Here is a 22,520-nt window from a genome sequence, read left to right as displayed (position 1 = left end):
GAGGAGTTACTTAGAGATAAATGTAAAAATAAAAAAGGAAAAATTAATAAGGGAATAGTTTTTTCCACGGCATATAGCAGAAATTTTTATGAAATTAAAAAAACCTTTTTCAAATTTTTGCCTGTTTTAAGACAAGATGATACTGTTGACGAAATATTAAATGAGGGAATCAAATGTGTTGCAAAAAAAAGTAAAAATTTGGGAGATCTAATAGCACCTAGTAATTTTTCCTCTAGTCTGGGAAAACCGCAGTGGATGAAATTTCAAGGTTTTTTCCGCTGCGGTAATTCTAGATGTACCGCCTGTCACTTGACTGATAGAAGGAAGACCTTTTCTGACAGCAGCAATAATAAAGAGTTCAAAATCCGTAACTATATCAATTGCAATACCACCAATGTAGTATATATGATTCAATGCAGAGAGTGTAACTTGAACTATATAGGTTGTACCACACGTAAGTTAAAAACTCGAATCAATGAACACATCCGTAACATTAGAAAAAATAATGTAAATAGTTCGGGTGTGGTGAAACATTTCTGTGATATACATAAAGGAAATCTAAACACTTTCTCATTTTTTGGAATGGAAAAGGTTATAAATAAAAAGAAAGGAACGGTCAGCCCGGAAAGAGTGTTTAAAAGGGAGGCGTTCTGGATCTTGAATTTAAATACAAGATTCCCAACGGGAATGAATTATAAAACAGACCTTCTATACATCTACTAGCCTTGGTAAATAACATCCACTAAGTAATATACACTGATTCCAATATGATTCCATTGTGTTGTAATTGTATAATATAATGATTTTGAACATTATATGTCACCTTAGTACTGGTTCATGATAATAGTCTATGACTAAATTTGTTGCTGCTGTCGGAGGGTATATCGCGCTTCTGCAACTAAGATTGAATCGATCATATGTTATTTTGTATTTATTGGAATATGTAATGCAGGAATATTTTATTCTATATGCCATTTGATATAATATGTATGATAACTAATCAGAGTGAGTTCCTGCAGGAGGGACGAACTTTGGAAACTGAAGTAACTGATTGCCATAAGGGTTAACTGCATGTGTTTTTAATTCACTGATTTTCACTAAGCTTTTTAAAGGTTCGTGCAACAGTTTTGTAAGTCAGAGGTGAACAAGGTTTCATAACCGAAACGCGTTCTCTGTATCATTCAAGCACTAAAGAAAATAAAAAGCAAGTTTTTCTCACAATAAGCTGGACTCCTGCAAATGGATTGTTTTGCGTCTAATCAAAGCCAGAAGTAGCTGGATGGCAATAGCTTGTGAGTATACTTGTCTGCGGAATTGAGGTTACAGCACAAGGATACATAAGGTGGGACTCTTTGCTTTTTGCTTCATATATGGTTTGTGCAGAGGCCTATGTCCTGGGTGCAGTGAAAGTCCGCTTCCTGCCTAGGATTGCTGAATCTGTGGGCCGAGGCCTATGCCGTGGGCGTGGTGCAAGTCTGCCATGTTTGGACGCTCAGATCAATTTTTTGTTCATGTCTTGGGTTTCCTAGGACCCACCTGGGCTGTTGGTGCAAACTTAGTTCCCATTGCGGTGTTTGACCTGTCTGGCACAAAGGCACTGACTGACTTGGGTAGGGGGCAGAGCGCTGACGGCTTTCCCTTTGCAGTGTGGATTGAGCTATGCGACACCTTGACAGAATGAATACTGTGTGGCACATGGATTCCCCATTGCTATGCCCACATTTGCAGCTCCTGAGAGAGGTGGCACAAGATTGGAGTTCTCATTGCTTCTGTACAGCATTGTGGGCTATCGCCCCGCCCCTTTTAAAGAGGGTCGCTGCCTGGCCCTGCCAACCCTCTGCAGTATGTGCCCCCGGTTCCTCCTCATGGCAGACGCACTTATAAATAGACATGAGGGTGGTGTAGCTATGAGGCCAGCGTGTGGCATGAGGGCAGCTGAAGGCTGCGCAGGGACACTTTGGTGTGCGCTGTGGACACTGGGTCGTGCGGGGGGGTTGAGCAGCATGTAACCCAGGAGAAGTGGCAGCGGAGTGTCATGCAGGCAGTGATTGTGCTTTGTTGGAGGTAGTGTGGGGTTTAGCTAAGGTATGCCTTGCTAATGAGGGTTTTTCAGAAGTTAAAATTGTTGGGAGGGGGGGCCCACTCTTGCCGCTATTGTGGCTTAATAGTGGGACCTGGGAACTTGAGATGCAGCCCAACATGTAGCCCCTCGCCTGCCCTATCCGTTTCTGTGTCGTTCCCATCCCTTTCTTGAGTTTCCCAGATTTTCACAAATGAAAACCTTAGCGAGCATTGGCGATATACAAAAATGCTCGAGTTGCCCATTGACTTCAATGAGGTTCGTTACTCGAAACGAACCCTCGAGCATCGCGGAAAGTTCGACTCGAGTAACGAGCACCCGAGCATTTTGGTGCTCACTCATCTCTACCAATGACCAATCCTTGTTGGAAATCGCTCACATCCCTGTTTTTTCATATCTAATGTGGATTTACACTGAAACTGATCCTGGAAAACTTTTCACGTTATTTTATGCTGCACTGCGGGGTCGCTGCTCTAATTTCCATACAGGAAAGTTTCAATTATGAGAGGCTGTTGGCTCTAATAAAGTATCAATTCAGTGAATAACATCTTAAACTTTTCATCTTAATGTCGGTCTCAGCCATCACTCAAAGTTGAACATGGCTCACAAAGTGCAAAATATTGGGAGCATCTGATCTAGTCGGTCAGTCACATTACATACAATGGGTAATGGGTTTTCTCAGTTCCTTTCATAGTTGCCTTTTCCCTAAAACTGATCTATCTTACCTCAATCCTCCTCAGTGAGTCTGTGAGACTTTTCTTTTCATCACCTTTCTTCACACCAAAGACAACAAAAGCTACACCGTCAACGGGCTTCTTGTAAAGGTACCTAAGTGTTGGAGAAATATCAGGTCCAACTAGGCTGAAAACCACATACACTTGTAACTCAGAAAGCAGTTTGTGGTGAAGCAATGCTCAAATGGACAAGTTTTGCCTGTCACATTAAACAAATTGATTTGTATGAACATCTGCTATAAATGTCTGATAGATGTAGGTCCTTCCTTTGGGAGAAGGGGCCCCCAACCCTGAACCGACTCAGCTATTTCTGTAACTCTAAAGTGAATGAACAGAGCCAATCACATGTGTGGCCGCCTCTTCATTCATTCTCCATCTGAATGTGGTGGCTGGTGGAGTCCAGGAACCCCCATTCACCAAATAGTTGCTGGACCTGGAGGTGGGATCCACTTCTACCAGATATTCATGACATTTTCTTTGGATATGCCATAAGTTTACTAGCTGGGAAATTGGAATACTTCTTTACGTAGCTCAGCGTGGACATTCTTATAGAGGTTTGTTCACTTGGCTTGGTTACAATATAATATACAATGCATTCGGAAAGTCTTCAAACCCGTTCATAATCCTTTCTACATTTTGTCATGTTATGGCCTTAAAAATAAATCAAGTTTTTCCTTATTCTGCACCCAGTACCCCATAATAACGCTTTTGGCAGTAATTAGAGCCTCCAGTTTTCTTGTTTATGATGCCACAAGGTTTACAGAACTGGATTTGTGGATTTTCTGCCTTCTCTGCAAATTCTCTCAAGCACTGTCAGGTTGGATGGGAGCCAGCTGTGGGCAGCCATTTTCAGGCGTCTCCAGAGATTTTCGATTGGGTTCACGTCAGGGCTCTGGCTGGGCCACTCAAGGATATTCACAGAGTTTTCCCTAAACAACTCTTATGTTCTCTTGGCTGTGTGCTCAGGGTCATTGTCTTGTTGGAAGGTTAGCCTTCTACCCAGTCTGAGGTCTTTTGTGCTCTGGATCAGATTTTCATTAAGAATATCTGTGTACTTTGCTCTATTTAGCTTTCATCAATGCTGACCAGTCTCCCTGCCCCAGTTGCTGAAAACACCCTCATAGCATGATGTTGCCATGACTATTCTTCACTGTACTGATGGTATTAAGCAGGTGATGAGCAGAGCCTGGTTTCCGGATATAATGTTTAGAATTGAGTCCAAAAAGCTCAATCTTGGTTTCATCAGACCAGAAAATCTTGTTTCTCACAATCTAAGAGTTCTGTAGTTGCTTTTTTTTATCAAGCAAAAGACTTGTCTTTTACTGAGGAAAGGCTTCTTTCTGGCCACTCTGCCATAAAGCCCAGATTGGTGGAGGCTGCAGTGATGGTTGATCTTCTGGAAGTATTTCCATCTGCACACAGCTCAACCAGAGTGACCATTGGGTTCTTGGTCACCTCTCTTTCCAAGCCCCTACTCCCATGATTACTTAGTTTGGTGGGTCAGCAGCTCCAGGAAGAGTCCTGGTTGTTCTAAACTTCATCCATGTAAGAACCATGGAAAACGCTGGGCTCTTGGGAACTTTCAGTGCAGCAGAAATGTTTTTGCTGCCTCTCCAGATCTGCGCCTCCACACAATCCTGTCTCAAGCCCTATAGCCAGTTCTTCCCTCCTCTTGACATGGTTTTGGCTCTGTTATGTATTGTAAGCTGTGAGACCTTTACTTAGACACTGGGGTGTCTTTAAAAATTATGTCTAATGAACTGAACTGACCACAGGTGATTCCAATCAAAGTGAGGAAACATCTCAAAGATGATCAAGAGGAATGGAAGGCCCCCGAGCTAAGTTTCAAGTGTCACACCAATGGGTGAGAATACTTATGTCAATGTGAAATGTTAAGGCCCATTTAGACTCAATGATTCTCACTCAAAATTCACTCAAAGCCATCTTTTAAGTGATAACCATTGCGTCTAAATGCATGGACATCATGCAGTTTTCGTGCACGAGTCGTTTCTTGCTCAATTCTAGTTTACTTGAATTGAGCAATGAACTCTTATCAGTGGTGCAGGCTGTTATCACAGTTGGCAGTGCTGATAAGATTCTTTCAGCCCATGTCCCGCTGGTAGTTTACAGTGGAACTTGAGCTGTAATCGCAGAGAACAATACAGCTGTTTGCTTATGCAAAACAGCTGTATTGTTCACTGAGCGATAGCGACGGTTTCCCGCTCTGCCTGCACAGCTCTTTAGTAGCTACTTAGTTACTATTAACTATACAAAGATGATTGCTCAAAACTGTCACTCAAACTATCGTTTGAGCGACTTTTAAATGATCATCTGTCAGTGTAAATGGGGTCTTAGCTTTTAATTTTTACAAAATTTACAGAGATTTCTAGTTTCCACTTTGTGTTTATGGGGTATTATGTCCAGAATGATGGGGGAAAACTTTTTTTTTCAATTTGCACAAGGCTGCAACATAACAAAATGTAAAAAAAAAAGTGAAGCGATCTGAAGACTTTCCAAATGCAGTCTGCATCAGCCGAGTTCTCCAATCCATAATGTTGGTCTTTATGTTACTACGATCACACATTTACTTACTGACTTTTAATTGTTACAGAAAATGTTTTATCATCCAGGTACATGAAACTTTTCTCCGCCTTTATGGTAACTTCAAAACTTGGTAACACTGGGGGAAAAATACAGCTGCATAAATAATTGGAAAATCAATTCACCGGAGCAGTAAAATCTAGTCACCACTAGGACTGTCATGCTGGCGCTCTGTTTGTTTCTTTGTTGTGCTCTGGTGCATGTCTGATCCATTGTTGATCTAGATAGGGAGGGAAACCTATGTTTCTGCTGGATGCAGAATCCTCTCTTAGATTGCAGTTTAAGCATTTAAAATAGGATGAGCTAGATAATAAATCTTTTGGTAATAACTGTATTATTGCTCACCCTGGAAGGGTTCTAGTAAAACCGCGTCTAGCAAGGCTGGGAATATATCCAGAGTACAGTTTTTATTTTTATTTTGGTACTGCCCTAGGCATTAACTTATGGCTGAGCATCGCACTCTGGCTCTTATCCATATTCCCAGGCGATATAGTATCATATGACCTATCGATCAGTTCACAATAGGGACTAACTTTTACCTAGTGAACAACCTGGTTCCGCAGTTGGGTACGACACCGTTTAAGTACCCGGTACACGACTATCCACGTAATCCACCTTGTTTATTGGATTATAGTCTCTCTAGTATATTGCTGACATTATTTGATGGTGTTCAATAGACTACTAAACTAATCCCGAAAGAACATATTTTGTTTTACCATAGCCCCTGAGGAGCCCACATATGGGCGAAACGCGTAGGGAAGGGTATCTGAGAGGGTTACTCTATTCCACTATATAACAATCTCTATCATATATAAAGAACTATGAGAGTTATGTCTAACTAGGACAGAATAGGAGTCATCAGAATTATACCATCGACAGTCGCAGGGATTGCGGTATTTAACTAGTGGAACCCCCTACTGATCTTAGTTAGGCATAGGATCCAAATAAGGATCTGTACTGGTCTCGAACTGTGATAAGATAATACACATAATATACGTATCCCCTACCGTCTATCGGATTCTTTGTTTGTTTGTTTGTGCATAAATAATTGGCTCTTATTATATGTTACCGGATCCCACCGCCCTTTATAATGCTCTAAATGACAAAATGCAATTCACAGTATCTATTTTGCTGAAAGTCCGGTAACATTATAGCCACCATTAGAGTGTGATCACACGTCGCAATTTGACATCAGTATCTGTATGCAGATTTTGTTGTGGATTTTTGTGCAGATTTCACTTGTTACATTGCAATGAATGAAATCCTCAGTGAAGATCTGTCACTTTTCCGTTTTGAGAGAAGTCACAATGTCTCCTGTACTCCGTCTTGTCTTTTATTCTATTTTGTCTTTCTTCCTCCCTTTTGTGTATCTTGACGACATCTTGTCCTTTATCCTATTCTGGGTGTTTTTCCATCGCTATGTCCTTAGCAGTTATCCAGAGTTTTGGCTCATGTACCAAGAAGTCAGAGGAATTAAAGGTCATTTTAGAAGGCCTCCTGAGGTACGCCGAATTAATTTTCTCCTATACTAGATTGAAACTACATGCAACCCCCATGGGAAAGGGAGAGAAAAAACTATGAGTGATTGAAAACTTGCTTTTGCTTTGAAACATATATTCGCCTGCATAATTAGTCTATTTAGAAAAACAGATAAAAAATAGTTATTTCTATTTATATATTTATCTTTCTATATACATTGTAGGCAGTTAAAGGGTGAAGTTCTGGATGGAGTATATCTCCCTCCGAGGCTCTTAGTCTGGACAGGGTGGAGATCCAGTCCATAGATTCACCCTGGCTCTCAACTCAGCTGTAGGCACGACTCCGTTACTGGGGCATAAAAGGCTGCAGGTCCATGGAGTCAGTGTCTGATCAGCTGAGGAGGAAATACCACCTTGCAGCGTGGACCTGTGAAAACCCCCTGAGCACCCTACGTGGTGCATCTTTTAGTGTTAAGTTGAATGAACTTTGTTTCTGTTACTTTGCCTGAAATAAAACTGATGGAAGTTTTATACGCGACCCTGTCCAGCGTGTCCTTGCCTCCCCGCCCCCTGGAGAACGTTGTTACAACATATATAGCTATATCTCCATATATCTTAAGATGAATGCATTTAACTAAAGAACTTTTGCTAATCACTGTCAGAAATGCCTATACATTAACCAACTAATGATTTTAGAGTCAGATATGTAGTATGTGACGCGAAAGTGACTCAGGAAGCTTCTATGTTAACTATTTAACAAACCTAGAAACAGTTAGTATACAGGCTGCACAGGACCTGAGGGGAATTCTGCCCGCAGCCCGACGTCACTGCAGCGGCTGAGCTTTAATAACCGATGATAGGAATAACTTATTACAATTCATTTACTATGTATCATAAGGCGTCCTCTAGCCTTGTTTTCAATGTCTTTGTCTAAAACGTATAAATACTTCTGTCAGTTAACAAATAAAGGGGAATCAGTCGATTACACAAAATGCTGAGTGACCAGTCAGTGATTCTGCGAGCGGCTCGTACGTCACCCTTGAATTTGGAATACAAGAATATACCTGTAGCGCTTCACTGCCCTGACACCGCGACGAATGGAGCATGTCTATTTTCCGCTGCGGATTGTCTCCGCTGTAAGTGAATGCGGTTCTGTAAAACCTTCACCCACTTCATACTGCGCATTGTTGCTGAATTTAGCAAACATTCCACAGTCAAAATTCTGCAACAATTCCGCTGTGTGAACTCACCCTTGAAGATCTTGCAGAAGAATTCTCCAAGTTTTTCTAAACCTATTAAGACCACATTTGCCTATTTTTGACAATGGTATAACCCAATATCCAGGTTCAGATGTAGCAATCATTTACATAACTGGCACATAGTATTAGCTCAATTTGCAGCATTATGGTTAACTTGACATTTAACACGTTGTGATAAATTAACATTTACTACATCTGTATACCATCATAACTGGACATACCTGCCAATCTGAACTAAAGGAAACCTAGTTTACAACCCCTGTATAAACTGGGGCCAGATTGCTAATCATCAATTTTACCTACAAAATCTCCTTACCATATTCTTTCACTTCAAAGTGTGCAGAGAACCGCTCATGTGAGTTGTCATAATGGGCTGTGATGTTCCAGATGCCAAGCCTGCAAGGAAAGGAAACTCCGTCAGCATTTAGACTTAACTGACTATTTCAGCTTAATTTTGGTCCTAATATGGAGATAACAATGGAGAGTCTATTGATTGTATATCTGGATTTTTCAAAAGCGTTTGACATTGCGCCGCATAATAGGTTGATATATAAAATGAGGCAGCTCGGATTGGGTGAAAAAGTGTGTATCTGGGTAAAGAACTGGCTCAGAGATAGAAAGCAGAGGGGGGTAATAAATGGTTCGTACTCTGATTGGGCCACGGTGACTAGTGGGGGGCCACAGGGTTCAGTATTGGGTCCCATTCTGTTCAATATATTTATCAACGACCTGATAGAGGGGCTGCACAGCAAAATAGCAATATTTGTAGATGATACAAAACTATACAAGACAATTAATACAACGGAGGACAATGTGCGGCTACAAATAGACATAAATAAGTTGGGGTTTGGGTAAAAAAAATTGCAGATGAAGTTCAATATTGATGTCACCAAGATACACTAAATTGGGTACTGCTAGGGAAAAGTGAGATGGAAAAAGACCTGGAGGTACTAGTGGACTGTAGACTTAACTGGAGCAACCAATGCCAGTCAGCTGCTGCAAAAGCAAACAAAGTCTTGGGGTGGATTAAAAGAGGTATAGGGGCGAGGGACGAGAACATTATTCTTCTACTATATAAGGCACTTGTCAGGCCTCACATGGAATACTGCGTACAGTTCTGGTCACCGGTGATCAGGAAAGATGTTGCAGTGCTTGAGGGGTTTAAAAAAGGGCAACTAAATTAATAAATGGAATGAGAAGAGTGGAATACCCAGAGAGGCTATCCAAATTGGGGCGACCAAACAACTATGTATAAATACATGAGGGGACAATACAAGGATCTCTCCCATGACTTGTTTATACCCAGGACTGTGATGGCAACAAAATGGCATCTGCTACGTCTAGAGGAAAGCAGGTTTCATCACCAACACATAAGGGGGTTCTTTACTGTAAGAGCAGTGAGACTGTGGAACTCTCTGCCTGAGGACGTGGTGATAGCAAAGTCCATAGAGGAGTTTAAGAGGAAACTAGATGCCTTTTTAGAGCGCTATGATATTACATGATATAGACCTTAAATAACCAGCGGGGTTGTTGATCCGGGTCTTGGAGCCAGGTAGGAACTTTCAAACGTTGATCCAGGGATTATTCTGATTGGCATTATAGAGTCGGGAAGGAATTTTTGCCCCTAAATGGGCTAAATTGACTTCTGTCTTATTGTGTTTTTTTTCCTTCCTCTGGATCAACAAGTGGAGGTGGAAACAGGCTGAACTAAACGGAAATTTGTCTTCTTTCAGCCTAAGGCCGCCTGATCATGGGCATAGCATTTTCCCGCAGTGGATTTCCACCGTGAAAGTCCGCTGTGGGACAACCTAAAGTCACTCAATATCTTCTGATATTAAAGCAATCAGGATTGCTGTGCTTGACCGGGGAGGCCACAGAAAAAGTGAGAAGGTCTTGTTTTTCTAGTTTTAGCCTTTCCTTGCCTATGTAATTTTTTTAACCCCACAAGAAAAAATCCTTGAATGTAGATTGGTGTGAAAACCTAAGAGGAACTGTCAGTTCTTCCTACATGTCTACTTTGTAAACACTTGTATTCTTCATTAAACAACAATTCTCGAGCATCTTATCTTAGAGCTTTATGTTGTTCCATTCCTGTGTTATTGTTAGATTTATGAATACACTGACAGCTGGGTGTTACCAGTTGGAGGTGTGTCCTAGCACACTGAGACTGTCCAATCAGTGGTGCAAGTGTCAGACTATGTAGGGACACACCCCTTTCAGAAGTTGGGTGGTAACACCTAGTTGTTAATTTATTCATAAACATTCAGTAGGAATAACCGAGAAACGGCACAATGCAGAGTCCTGAGGAAAGATGATGTAGAATTATTATCTCACAGCAGCAAATACAGGTATTTAATAAAATATTCATGTCAGGATGGATGACAGCTTCTCTTTAATATCCTTCAAGCTTCCTGTTGTAATATCAAGGAAATCTCTGCAGCGCAAAGTAGTCTTGTGTCACTATTTTTCGTACTTTGCTAGTTCAGACAGATGATAGCTCTTCGAGATAATGCTGGATTTATTAGGGAACTCTTGATCTTTTAATGTAACGATCCCATCTGGGTTCTGGGAAAGAAGCAAAAAAACATTTAAAAAAAGCAAAAAGGAGTCACATAGATTAAGTAACAAGTCGAGTGTAACGGGGAGCTCACGGAAAAGACTTACCCTAATCTTAATGATTACTTTCTGTTCTGTCCGTTGCATCAGGTAGTTCAGAGGGTAAATACGGCAGAGAACTGATGAAACAGAAGGTCGCCTATTACTGCAAGAAATGGGCCACAGAGAAATACATGCTGTATGCTATCTTTAGGGATTTCTGACTCCTAGATCTGTAATCATTACTTATGTCCTTTAATCAGTGCCAGCTATAGGTTAGATGTACACTGTGTGGAATCTCCTCCCATCATAAGAAAGAAACTATACATTTTGCACTGATAGGCAGTCTGTATTCTGCTTTTGGAGATAAGCAGCAAGATGTCAGTGTTAGGGAAATTCAATCGCTCCGTTAATATACTGTGAGACTGCAAATTAGAGGTGGTTATGGCGGCCGCCGTGAGAAAGCAATGGACACAGACATCATGACCGTGTCTAAAAGCAATCTACCTTTATTACAAAACATCTTTCTTTATATAGTATTTTAAAGGAGAGTGGTCTATTGTCAATATGTGTACATTTCAGTCAGTTATATGCTTTTACATAGATAGCAGTTAATCATTAAGGCATTGTCTTTACTGGACACTATTGCACACTGACCTTTGAACAGTGTAACAGAAGATAAGGAAGAATGTAAGATATATATGTTTGCTGAGTACTATTCTCTATTTCTAATTCCTGTAACAATGCAATCTTGCCGTACAAGCAACACATGAATGTACAAGCGTTCATCAAAGATGTTCATAGGAGACAGAATGAAATATATATGTGTTAAGGGTTAATCTTGTTTCTGAGTAACATAAGAAGAGGGACTTAGAAGTTCCTCATTTTAGTCCAGGCCTTGCACCAGATAAGTTTGCTTACTGACAGTTTGTGGCTGGGCTTACTGACAGTTTGTGGCCGGATGCACCGGAACGCAGCAGATGTACTTTTTCAAGATAAGTAGTTTTTGCAAGAATGAAATGTGCTAATATTCTGTTTCTCAAACTAGTCACCTGATTAAGTAATTCTTCAAAGTTGCACCCTGTGCGGGCGACGGCCTATATAAGCTGTGTGCTTCTCCTAATAAAGCAGAACTCATTTGATTCACTAGGCTGTGTGTATAGTGGCTTCTTATGGTTCTCCTCGAGTATGTGCTATAGCTTTCCTTTGAATTTGGACTCAGGCAACATCAGCACTGGTCTCCGTTGAAAGACCCCCCACAGTTTACTTGGCGCCCATTGTGGGGCGGGGACTCCTCTTCACCTGCAGCCGATACCTGACGGCACCAACTGCCAACACCCCAGGACCAGGATCACGGGACCCCAGATCTACAAAACACCGGTGTAGGGTAAGCCCTTGACTTGCCATTTTCAGCTCTGGGCTCCCCTGACTTGTGTCTCCTGTTGACAGAAGGTTAGTCGCTGCATGTGTTACTTTCAGGTTCCCCACCTCTTTGTGTAGTTGTTCATGAAACTGTATTAGACGGAAGAACTCACTACTGGGATATTTTCATGCCATGTTGCCTGTAGTAATTGTTGAAATCTGTACGTTGATAGTCTGTGTCATTTTTAGCCATAATTTGCTTTTACTGGATCTGCTATAATATCATCAAAAGTTCCCTTAGAAGAGAGGTCTGGTCTCCCCTAAACCCCCCTAAGTAGTCTAAGTGATTGCTGTAGTAGTTCCGTAAAACTATTCCAGGACCAGGGACTAAGTGTCCTTAGTGCAACTGTGTGAAATAAGGTCCTGTATACTTAGTGATGAATAGTGGGAAATAAATTACCTTCGTGGTTGAAAAAAAATAATAAGGTCTGTGTGACCGCCTGACTTACCCGAAGGAAGCTGTGTACATCCTCAACACTGTGTGATAGTGGTAAATCAAGAGGTAAGTCCAATAGTCAAAATGGGGTCTGAACAGTCTAAAGCTTATCTGACCCCTATAGAGATAATTAAAGAGAGGGAAGGGGGAGACGATTGCAGACAAGCGTATAAAATACATAGACAGATAGGACTTAAAAAGGGACGGGAAAAATACATGAAAGACATCAGAGAAAGGGAATCCTTTTATAGTCTGTGTTCCTCTGTGACATAAAGCAAGTTCATGCAGAATCTGTGGACAATTACGTGACAAATAACCATTATTGTTTGTCTTGTATATCTTGATGTTATGTAATCTAATCTTTGTTGTACGTTTTAGTCTTCTTCATACAAGTGTAAAGGAGTTATACCCCACTCACGTCTGTGGGGGCTTTTAAGAATACAAGGGTTAAAAATGCAGAAAATGTTGCGCTGTTAGAAGCACTTAGTATGTTGTCTTTTCTATGTGTTTATTCATATCCTTAGAGAAATATACCTCTTGTAATTACTAATGATTAATGCTGTTTAAAGTCTGAATGTTCTCGCTGCTTTTTAATATTTTAGCTATTGTTCTGTTTCATAGAGAGATAAAATTCAGGGTCATAGAAAGGAAGACAAACGTCTATATAAATAAGAAACTTGTAATGAATTACGTGAATTATACGGTTTTAAAAATAGAAAACATATAGGGATTTTAAGGTATATTTTTGCTTTTTGTGTAAATGTCAGTTCTGTGATTGGTTGGACGTCTGTATCACTGCTAAATGCTGTTAGTACTGTACTGTCGCTGAGAGAATGTTCTGTAGGAGAAACACGCCAACGACCAGTATCAAAGGGGTGGAGCTAGATGATGTAAAAGTATGTAATGTTTCATCCTCCTCTCTTCTCCGAAAGGAGGGGGTGAGAAGCTTGGGTAGTTAGGAAAAGTTTTTTTCTCAAATTTGATGAGACATTGCAGGCAGGATCAGATTAATAATGAATTTGCTTAAAGAATATAATATTCCAATGCGGATAGATATTTATGGATTATTCTGCCTTGTTGTAATTCATGTCTTTGTTATTTGTACTGATATGTTACAAGAGCTGCATCCATCAAATTCTCACCAGATGGATCGGTACGGGTTGAGACCTCAGGTGACAGTTCAGAAGAAGTTTGTAAATTAACTGCTCTCTTGGTGGATCCGGCTCATGTGTTTGTCTTGATAGCTACTGCAGAAACTCAGCTTTCCGCAGGTCCTGACAAACAGTAAGCCATCTCCAAAACAGACATGGGGAAATTGAATATACCCCCTATGATGGTAAATCTGAAGCCAGGATACACACCCCTGGGTCAAACAGTATCCCTTTAGTTTCCCCACAAGAAAAATGTTGATTGGGGAACAAGTGGGAGACTTGGTTCTGATGGGGGATTTGCGTGAGATACGTTCTCCAGCAAACACCCCTCTTTTTCCAGTAAAGAAAAGACACTGAAGGGTCGCGATGCCTCACGCGCTTCCTTGTGCTGGAAAGTCCTGAAAGCATATTGGGAACCGATGTGATGGGACCCTTGGGATCTTGTATCAAACTTCATCCGTCCGGTGAGGCTCGTATACACCCCGGGTCTGAAATTCACCCGACCTTCTGTCGGATGGCAGCAGACCTAGCGACACCTCTCCCTGTCCTCACTCTTACGCACGCAGAGGAACAAGCTCTTAGTGTCATTCCTTCGAGCCTTTGGGCTACCAGTCAGAAGGACCTCGGCAGACTGTCAGTCCCACCGGTAATGGCTTACCTAAAAGAAGGGGAAAAAACCCCCATGGTCCGTCAGTACCCCCTGGCACACGCCCAGGAAGATGCAATTGCAGACACCGTCTTTTCTTTATGCCAACTTAAAGCCCTTAAGGAATGTGTCTCCCGAGGCAATACCCCATTGTTCCCCTTCAAGAAAAAGGGTATAAAGGGCCAGCCAGACTGTCAGTATTTGTTTGCATTTTACTTCCAGAGGAAAGCAGTACTGTTGGACAGTGCTGCCACAAGGGGCACAGAATAGCCCAAAACCAGTTCACCAGATGCATGAAGCTGGTATTAGACGCCTGACCAATTCCCGAGGGCACCGCCCTCTTGTAATATGTTGATGATTTACTTTTTATGTACTCCTGACCCAAATAGTTACCTCAATGCATTACTAAGCCTTTTGTGTTTCCTCCATCAGAGTAGAATGGCTGCAAAGCCAGCAAAGAGAAACTTCAGTTCTGCAAGTCTCACGTGGTGTTCCTGGGCCACTGCCTAGGTCCAGGTACTAAACACCTGACGCCGGAGCGCACGAAGGTGGTAAGTGACATGCAACTTCCCACCTCCCATGCCCAGTTGCGTACCTTCTTGGGACTGGTTTCATACTGTCGGCCATGGATACGCAATGACCATGCAGCCTCTGTATGACTGTTTGGGTTCACGGCCATTTGCCCTGACCCTGCAGCTGAAAGTACAGATAACCAGTGCACCCGCACTGGGGCTGCCAGACTATGACAAACCTTTCCAAATGTACGTCACTGAGATGGCAGGACACGCCACCGCTGTACTGACACAAATGCATGGTGACAAAAAGCGACCTATAGCATACTACAGTGCCTATCTTGACGCGGTGGCTAGAGGGTGTCCATCATGCGTCCGAGCGGTTCTAGCAGTTCAGGCGCTACTGGACAAATGTTCTGACGTTGTCCTAGATCACACCACGGTGATCTACACCCCACATGACATACATGGTATCCTGACACAGGTAAGCCGTAGACATCTGTCCCTTGCTAGACAGATCAAAATGGAACTTGCAGTACACTCTTGATCCAATGTCTCATTTCAACGTTGCACCACTTTGAATCCGGCCACCTTATTACCATTAGGTGACACTGATTCAAATGGGGGGAGTAAGTACAGGGTACCAGCTTTTTGCAAATTCTCTGACTGATGATGAGGAGGAGGCCTTTGACGCAGAACACCAGCACACGCAGAACTCATGCAGCAGGAGACAGCTGGGTTCGCACATGTCACTGACAAACCCCTCCTAAACCTCCACCTTGAAATGTTTGTGGATGGATCTAGACACCTGAATGACGAAGGAAGGTTTGTAACAGGTTTTGAAGTAGTCACTCTGAATGAGATGCTTGTACAAAAACCACTGCCACCATACATGTCAGTGCAGGAGGCTGAGCTCCATGCTCTAACTGAGGCCTGTACAATTGCAAAAGGTACCACTGCTAACATCTACACTGATTCCAGGTACGCCTTTGGTACTGCACACGATTATGGACCCATCTGGCGGTCCAGGAGCTTTCTCACGGCACAAGGCAAGCCCATTAAGATTAAATGCAGGCCATCATGTTGCCAGAACAGGTGGCCATAATAAAGGTTAAAGCACACACGCAGGGGCAGTCACCGGAGAGCAAGGGAAATGATAGAGCGGATAGGGCAGCCAAGGCTGCAGCTCTCCTGAACAGGATGCAAGACCCCTTGTGCCGTAAATTGGATCTTGGTCCCACTACTCTTGCTGATGTGGGATTTGGCGTCCTACAGGACGTAGATGATGTACCAGCGGCTGCCTACCCCCACCTCGCCGTCCCAGCTCACGGGAAAGTGCATGCCTCTCGGAATGCCATGGTTTCTGTTGTGGACAAGGTATGGTATGTTCCAGGGTTCGACAGGTTGGCGAAGGCATATGTGAAGGCATGTGAAGTGTGCACCCTGCCCCCGGAAGTGCACACCCAGATCACTTTCAGAGATTACAAATTGATTACATCCAGCTTCCCAAATCAGGCAGGTATGAGTACGTCCTTGTGTGCGTGGACCTGTCCAAAGCCACCGCACAATGTACAGCGACTAAACTTGTGTCAGAACTTGTATGTAGATTTGGGGTACTAGAGACAATTGAGAGTGACAGAGGTACACATTTTACAGGTGAATTGATGCGAGAGGTGATGTCAGCCCTTGGGGTGGAACAAGCGTTTCACACTCCAAACCACCCGCAGAGTTCGGGAAAAGTAGAAAGACTTAATGGTACTTTAAAACTCAAAATCCAAAAAGCCATGGCTGAAACTAGAAAACCATGGCCAGAGTGCCTCCCGATGGCTCTTTATTCTGTACGCACCACCCCCAATCGAAAAACAGGTCTTTCTCCGTATGAAGTACTGTTTGGCTCAGTGCCAAGATTAGGCCTGTACCATCCACAGGCCCTGCAGCAGGGTGTGATAAGGTTACTGAATATGTACAAGAACTATGTCGTAAGCTGAAAGTGACACACGGTCTAGTGTTTTCTTCAATTCCAGACCCTGACAACCTAGAGGGGACTCACTCCTTGCAGCCTGGAGACTGGGTGGTCGTAAAAAGACACGTAAAAAAGGCCTTGGACCCAAGGTTTGACGGACCATATCAAGTTCTGTTGACCACACCTACTTCGGTGAAAGTTGAAGGATCTGTTGTTTGTTTTGGGACTAATGGGATTTTTCACGCTATGCTTCGCCCCTATGAGAGGGTGAAAAATGACAATGCCCAGAACCACTTTGTTAGACACCACCAAATACTGATAGATGGTCTAAACACCTCACAGGTGAAGGACTGTTGGACTTGCACACACGCACCTGGTGCCACTAGTCTTCTTTTCCTGGTTGTTCCTGTTCCGCCGAAATAATTACTTACATGGACAAATGAACACTAAGAAACCCGGGATAGCTGGTGGGGTAACACATTTAGTTCTTTGAACCCTGCCAATTGGTTCTGGGGGTTAGGAGGTTGGTTCATGGGAATTCTACAAACTATATTACAAGTGGTAATGACAATCTTATGTGTATATATTGCAATGAAGGTAATAATTTCATGCGTAGCTAAATGTACTGAAAGCCGATTTTCTGCACCCATTTGAATGTCTTGGTACCCTAGATGGACATAGAGTGCACCATTCCCACATGGGGACCCGGCTGGAGCCGGCACCAATGGGTGACAGAACCAGGAGATAATGGTGGCTCTGATGTCCAAATGGGGGATTATGTTAAGGGTTAATATTGTTTCTGAGTAACATAAGAAGAGGGACTTAGAAGTTCCTCATTTTAGTCCGGGCCTTGCACCAGATAAGTTTCCTTACTCACAGTTTGTGGCTGGGCTTACTGACAGTTTGTGGCCGGATGCACCGGAACGCAGCAGATGTACTTTTTCAAGATAAGTAGTTTTTGCAAGAATGAAATGTGCTAATATTCTGTTTCTCAAACTAGTCACCTGATTAAGTAATTCTTCAAAGTTGCACCCTGTGCGGGCGACGGCCTATATAAGCTGTGTGCTTCTCCTAATAAAGCAGAACTCATTTGATTCACTAGGCTGTGTGTATAGTGGCTTCTTATGGTTCTCCTCGAGTACGTGCTATAGCTTTCCTTTGAATTTGGACTCAGGCAACATCAGCACTGGTCTCCGTTGAAAGACCCCCCACAGTTGTATATGTTTTTGGGCCCATAGCCCTCAGAAGCGTATATCAAAGATGTTCATAGGAGACAGGATGAAATATATATATATATATAAGTTTTAGGCTCATAGCCTTCACATCAGCATACCCACACCAGAACAGGTCACGAAGAAATGCAGCCCCAGAACTAAGCTCATAATATAAATACAGCCCTGAAACCAAGCTCATAAAATAAATACAGCCCTGGAACCAAGCTCATAACATAAATACAGCCCTGGAACCAAGCTCATAACATAGAGTAGCAGAACTAAGTGATTGTGTTGCGGGATGCTGATGGACTGACAGCAGTGCCTCAGAACATCAGAAGAATCGGAAAATAACCAAACGAGGATGTGGAGGATTCATGTAGCTCCATAAGGCGCTGCCACACTGAGAGAGAGGATCATCTGGCTGAGCGGATCTAAGGAGAATGTTTTCAGCCTTTATTAAAACGATCCATGCAGACATAAAGGAACAGAGGACATGTGTCGTTTTCAATGTTTCAGGCAAGTGTGTTGCCCTTAATCATAGACGTTAGGTACATGTGAGTAACACATATATCACAGACAGCCAATGAGATGCTTGAAACAAGAACACATGACCCCAGAGGCAAAATACAATTACAAGGAAACAAAACATAAATAACTAATAATGCAATAAAAAGTCCATTTGGCAGTTCATACTTTGCAGTTCATAAGTTTGCAAAATATGCTTTCAAAATGCCTCTCTATCGAGAATTCTGAAATGATGATCTCCACCCCATAATGGGCAGTTAACTGTTTTAATACCGCAGACTTGTAGAGAGGAAAAATCTCCTTTATGAACCAAAAAGAAATGGAATGAAACAGCCGATACATTCTTTTTACAAAGTTGAAATACATTCAGATACAAGCTACAATATCAAAATCAAAATAACTGGACAGATTGACAATTGTATTCAACGAGGATAATACATTAACAATTGTCAATTTGTCCAATTATTTTAATTTTTAACTTTGTAAAAACCATGTTTGAGGTCATATACTTGTATTTTCTGGCTTAGATTTGTGACTATGAAAATGCAGTTGTCACCCGTGGTTTAGTGAATGAGATTACCCATATAAACCAATTCTGCACTTGTCACCTTAGTTTTTATGAATGAGATGCAGCTACGTCATATTCCAGTGTATAGTAACTGTGGAACGCACACCCTGTGTTCCATTTAACTTTTCATTGGAGCGTTCCATAACACCACGTGACTTACGCTTGTTCGTCATTTGACATTCTTCTCCCCTGATGACGCCATATGCTAATCACTACTAGCGTCCAGCGTGTCTCCTAAAAGTGAGTGCATTACATGTTTGTTATATATGTTGGTTCTAGTTTGTGTTATTGTTATATGCTTGAAAAAGGCGTCCTTTTCGTACGCCAAAACGCATTACAATAAAATATAGGTATAGTGGGGAAAAAAAGTATTTAGTCAGTTACCAATTGTACAAAGTCTCCCACTTAAAAAAAAAGAGAGGCCTGTAATTGACATCACAGGTAGACCTCAACTATGAGAGACAACATGAGAAAACACATCCAGAAAATCACATTGTCTGATTTTTAACTAATTTATTTGCAAATTATGATAGAAAATAAGTATTTGGCCACCTACAAACAAGCAAGATTTCTGGGTCTCACAGACCTGTAACTTCTTCTTTAAGACGCCCCTCTGTTCTCCACTCATTACCTGTAGTAATGGCATCTGTTTGAACTTGTTATCAGTATAAAAGACACCTGTCCACAACCTCAAGCAGTCACACTCCAAACTCCACTATGGTGAAGACCAAAGAGCTGTCGAAGGACACCAGAAACAAAATTGTAGCCCTGCACCAGACTGGGAAGACTGAATCTGCAATAGGCAAGCAGCTTGGTGTGAAGGAATCAACTGTGGGAGCAATGATTAGAAAATGGAAGAGATACAAGATCACTGATAATCTCCCTCGATCTGGGGCTCCACGCAAGATCTCACCCCGTGGGGTCAAAATGATCACAAGAACGGTGGGTAAAAATCCAAGAACCACACGGGGGAACCTAGTGAATGACCTGCAGAGAGCTGGGACCAACGTAACAAAGGCTACCATCAGTAACACACTACGCCGCCAGGGACTCAGATCCTGCGGTGTCCCCCTGCTTAAGCCAATACATGTCTGGGGCCGACTGAGGTTTGCTAGAGAGCATTTGGATGATCCAGAAGAGTATTGGGAGAATGTCATATGGTCAGATGAAACCAAAGTAGAACTGTTTGGTAGAAACACAACTCGTCGTGTTTGGAGGAGAAAGATGCTGAGTTGTATCCAAAGAACACCATACCTACTGTGAAGCATGGGGGTGCCAACATCATGCTTTGGGGCTGTTTCTTTGCAAAGGGACCAGGACAACTGATCTGTATACATGAAAGAATGGATGGGGCCATGTATCGTGAGATTTAAAGTGCAAACCTCCTTCCATCAGCAAGGGCACTGAAGAGGAAACGCGGCTAGGTCTTCAGCATGATAATGATCCCAAGCACACCGCCAGGGCAACGAAGGAGTGGCTTCGTACAAAGCATTTCAAGGTCCTGGAGTGGCCTAGCCGGTCTCCAGATCTCAACCCTATAGAAAACCTTTAGAGGGAGGTGAAAGTCGGTGTTGCCCAGCGTCAGCCCCAAAACATCACTGCTCTTGAGGAGATCTGTATGGAGGAATGGGCCAACATACCAGCAACAGTGTGTGCCAACCTTGTGAGGACTTTCAGAAAACGTTTGACCTCTGTCATTGCCAATAAAGGATATATAACAAAGTATTGAGATGAACTTTTGTTATTGACCAAATACTTATTTTCCACCATAATTTGCAAATAAATTCGTTAAAAATCAGACAATATCATTTTCTGGATGTGTTTTCTCAAGTTGTCTCTCATAGTTGAGGTCTACCTGTGATGTCAATTACAGGCCTCTCCCATCTTTTTAAGTGGGAGAACTTGTACAATTGGTATCTGACTAAATACTTTTTTTCCCCACTGTATATCATTTTATACCACTTCGATTACTTTGTACAATCTTCGCGGACCCGGTGAGCGCGGAGTTTACAACTTTTTCTTCACCCCTCAGCCTACATTCACCGGGTGCCCCCATATAAGCTGGTTGCCAGCACTCTGTGACCGCATTGTTCACACGCAGCTAGGGCATACCATAGAATTAATAGCTCATGGCATTTTATTCTTTTTGGTTTTTAAAGAGTCACCAGTGAATTTTGGTGAACCTACTTACTACATGCTCTGTCTCTATAGGGGGTCGATGCTCTGATTTTGAAACAAATCCCCTGCTTCCAATCAACAAACAAAATGATGGAGTTCTGGGTCAACTTAATTTATAAGAAAAAGAAACAGAACTTTACGATGTGTGGTAAGGTGTCAATGGTGCTGGTGTGTACAAGAAGACGGTAAATGTTTTTTACCTCTGGATCCTGGAGTGTAAATTGTTTTATCCGTCTGAATGAATATGTATCCACCTTGGAAAGACACAAGGACGACCTTCTCCATGGTGCACTGCGGTGAACTCACTTGGACAGATACATAATAAGTTTTCTTTACTTCATCCAGGAGATCCTGAGATTTAATCTTGATTAACAAAACACAATTATACAATGGTTACTAAGATTCTATTTGGCAGTCCTAAAGAGATGAACGGAACAGCAGTATGTTAGCTCGGCTGCTGCTCGATTCATATGGGGGGAATCCTTGTAATGTTAAAATCGCGATCGCGCAAAATCGCAATTTACCGCGATTTTAACATTACAAGTCCCATAGACCCCTGCAGAAAAAAAAAGCTGTAAATTTCGCAGTGAAAAAAAACTGTAGTGGGTAAGCACTAGGGATGAGCGAGCGTACTCGGAAAAGCACTACTCGCTCGAGTAATTTGCTTTATCCGAGTATCGCTGTGCTCGTCCCAGAAGATTCGGGTGCCGGCACAGAGCGGGGAGCTGCAGGGGAGAGCGGGGAGGAACGGAGTGGAGATCTTTCTCTCCTTCTCTCCCGCCCGCTCTCCCCTGCTCCCCGCTGCGACTCACCTGTCAGCCGCAGCGGCACCCGAGTCTTCAGGGACGAGCACAGCGATACTCGGATAAAGCAAATTACTCGAGCGAGTAGTGCTTTTCCGAGTACGCTCGCTCATCTCTAGTAGGCACCCTTATAATGGCTAAGTATGAGAAAAACAATCGTTTCACAGTTTGAAAATTCCTTCTATAAGCTGTTGAAAATACCAGTCTGATCTCTGCCCAAATTTTGACTACCTTATCCTTAATTTTGTCTACCAACAAGACATTCGTATCCATGTAATTAACCCTTTTTGTAGCTCTATTCAACATCCAATCTTTGCACCCCTGATCTTTTAGTCGCTTGCATATATTTGGTTGA

At 42.4% G+C, this 22,520-nt stretch overlaps 1 protein-coding gene across 1 annotated transcript in view; it reads right to left on the bottom strand.

Annotated features, from left to right (window-relative positions):
* LOC136610271 (A.superbus venom factor 1-like) overlaps nucleotides 1-22,520 on the bottom strand; it is a 210,763-nt gene that overhangs the window by 174,658 nt on the left and 13,585 nt on the right. The window contains exons 3-8 of the mRNA XM_066589504.1: nucleotides 21,563-21,725; nucleotides 10,817-10,887; nucleotides 10,626-10,717; nucleotides 8,469-8,548; nucleotides 5,407-5,494; nucleotides 2,806-2,908 (exon numbers count right to left, since the gene is read on the bottom strand). Of these exons, the coding sequence (XP_066445601.1) occupies nucleotides 2,806-2,908; nucleotides 5,407-5,494; nucleotides 8,469-8,548; nucleotides 10,626-10,717; nucleotides 10,817-10,887; nucleotides 21,563-21,725 (597 nt within the window). The remainder of the gene's footprint in view (nucleotides 1-2,805; nucleotides 2,909-5,406; nucleotides 5,495-8,468; nucleotides 8,549-10,625; nucleotides 10,718-10,816; nucleotides 10,888-21,562; nucleotides 21,726-22,520) is intronic.

This window comes from Eleutherodactylus coqui, chromosome 2, assembly GCF_035609145.1.
Source record: "Eleutherodactylus coqui strain aEleCoq1 chromosome 2, aEleCoq1.hap1, whole genome shotgun sequence".
Lineage (NCBI taxonomy): Eukaryota > Metazoa > Chordata > Amphibia > Anura > Eleutherodactylidae > Eleutherodactylus > Eleutherodactylus coqui.
The sequence above is the reverse complement of the archived record's forward strand: the minus strand, read 5'-3'. Positions and strand labels throughout refer to the sequence as shown.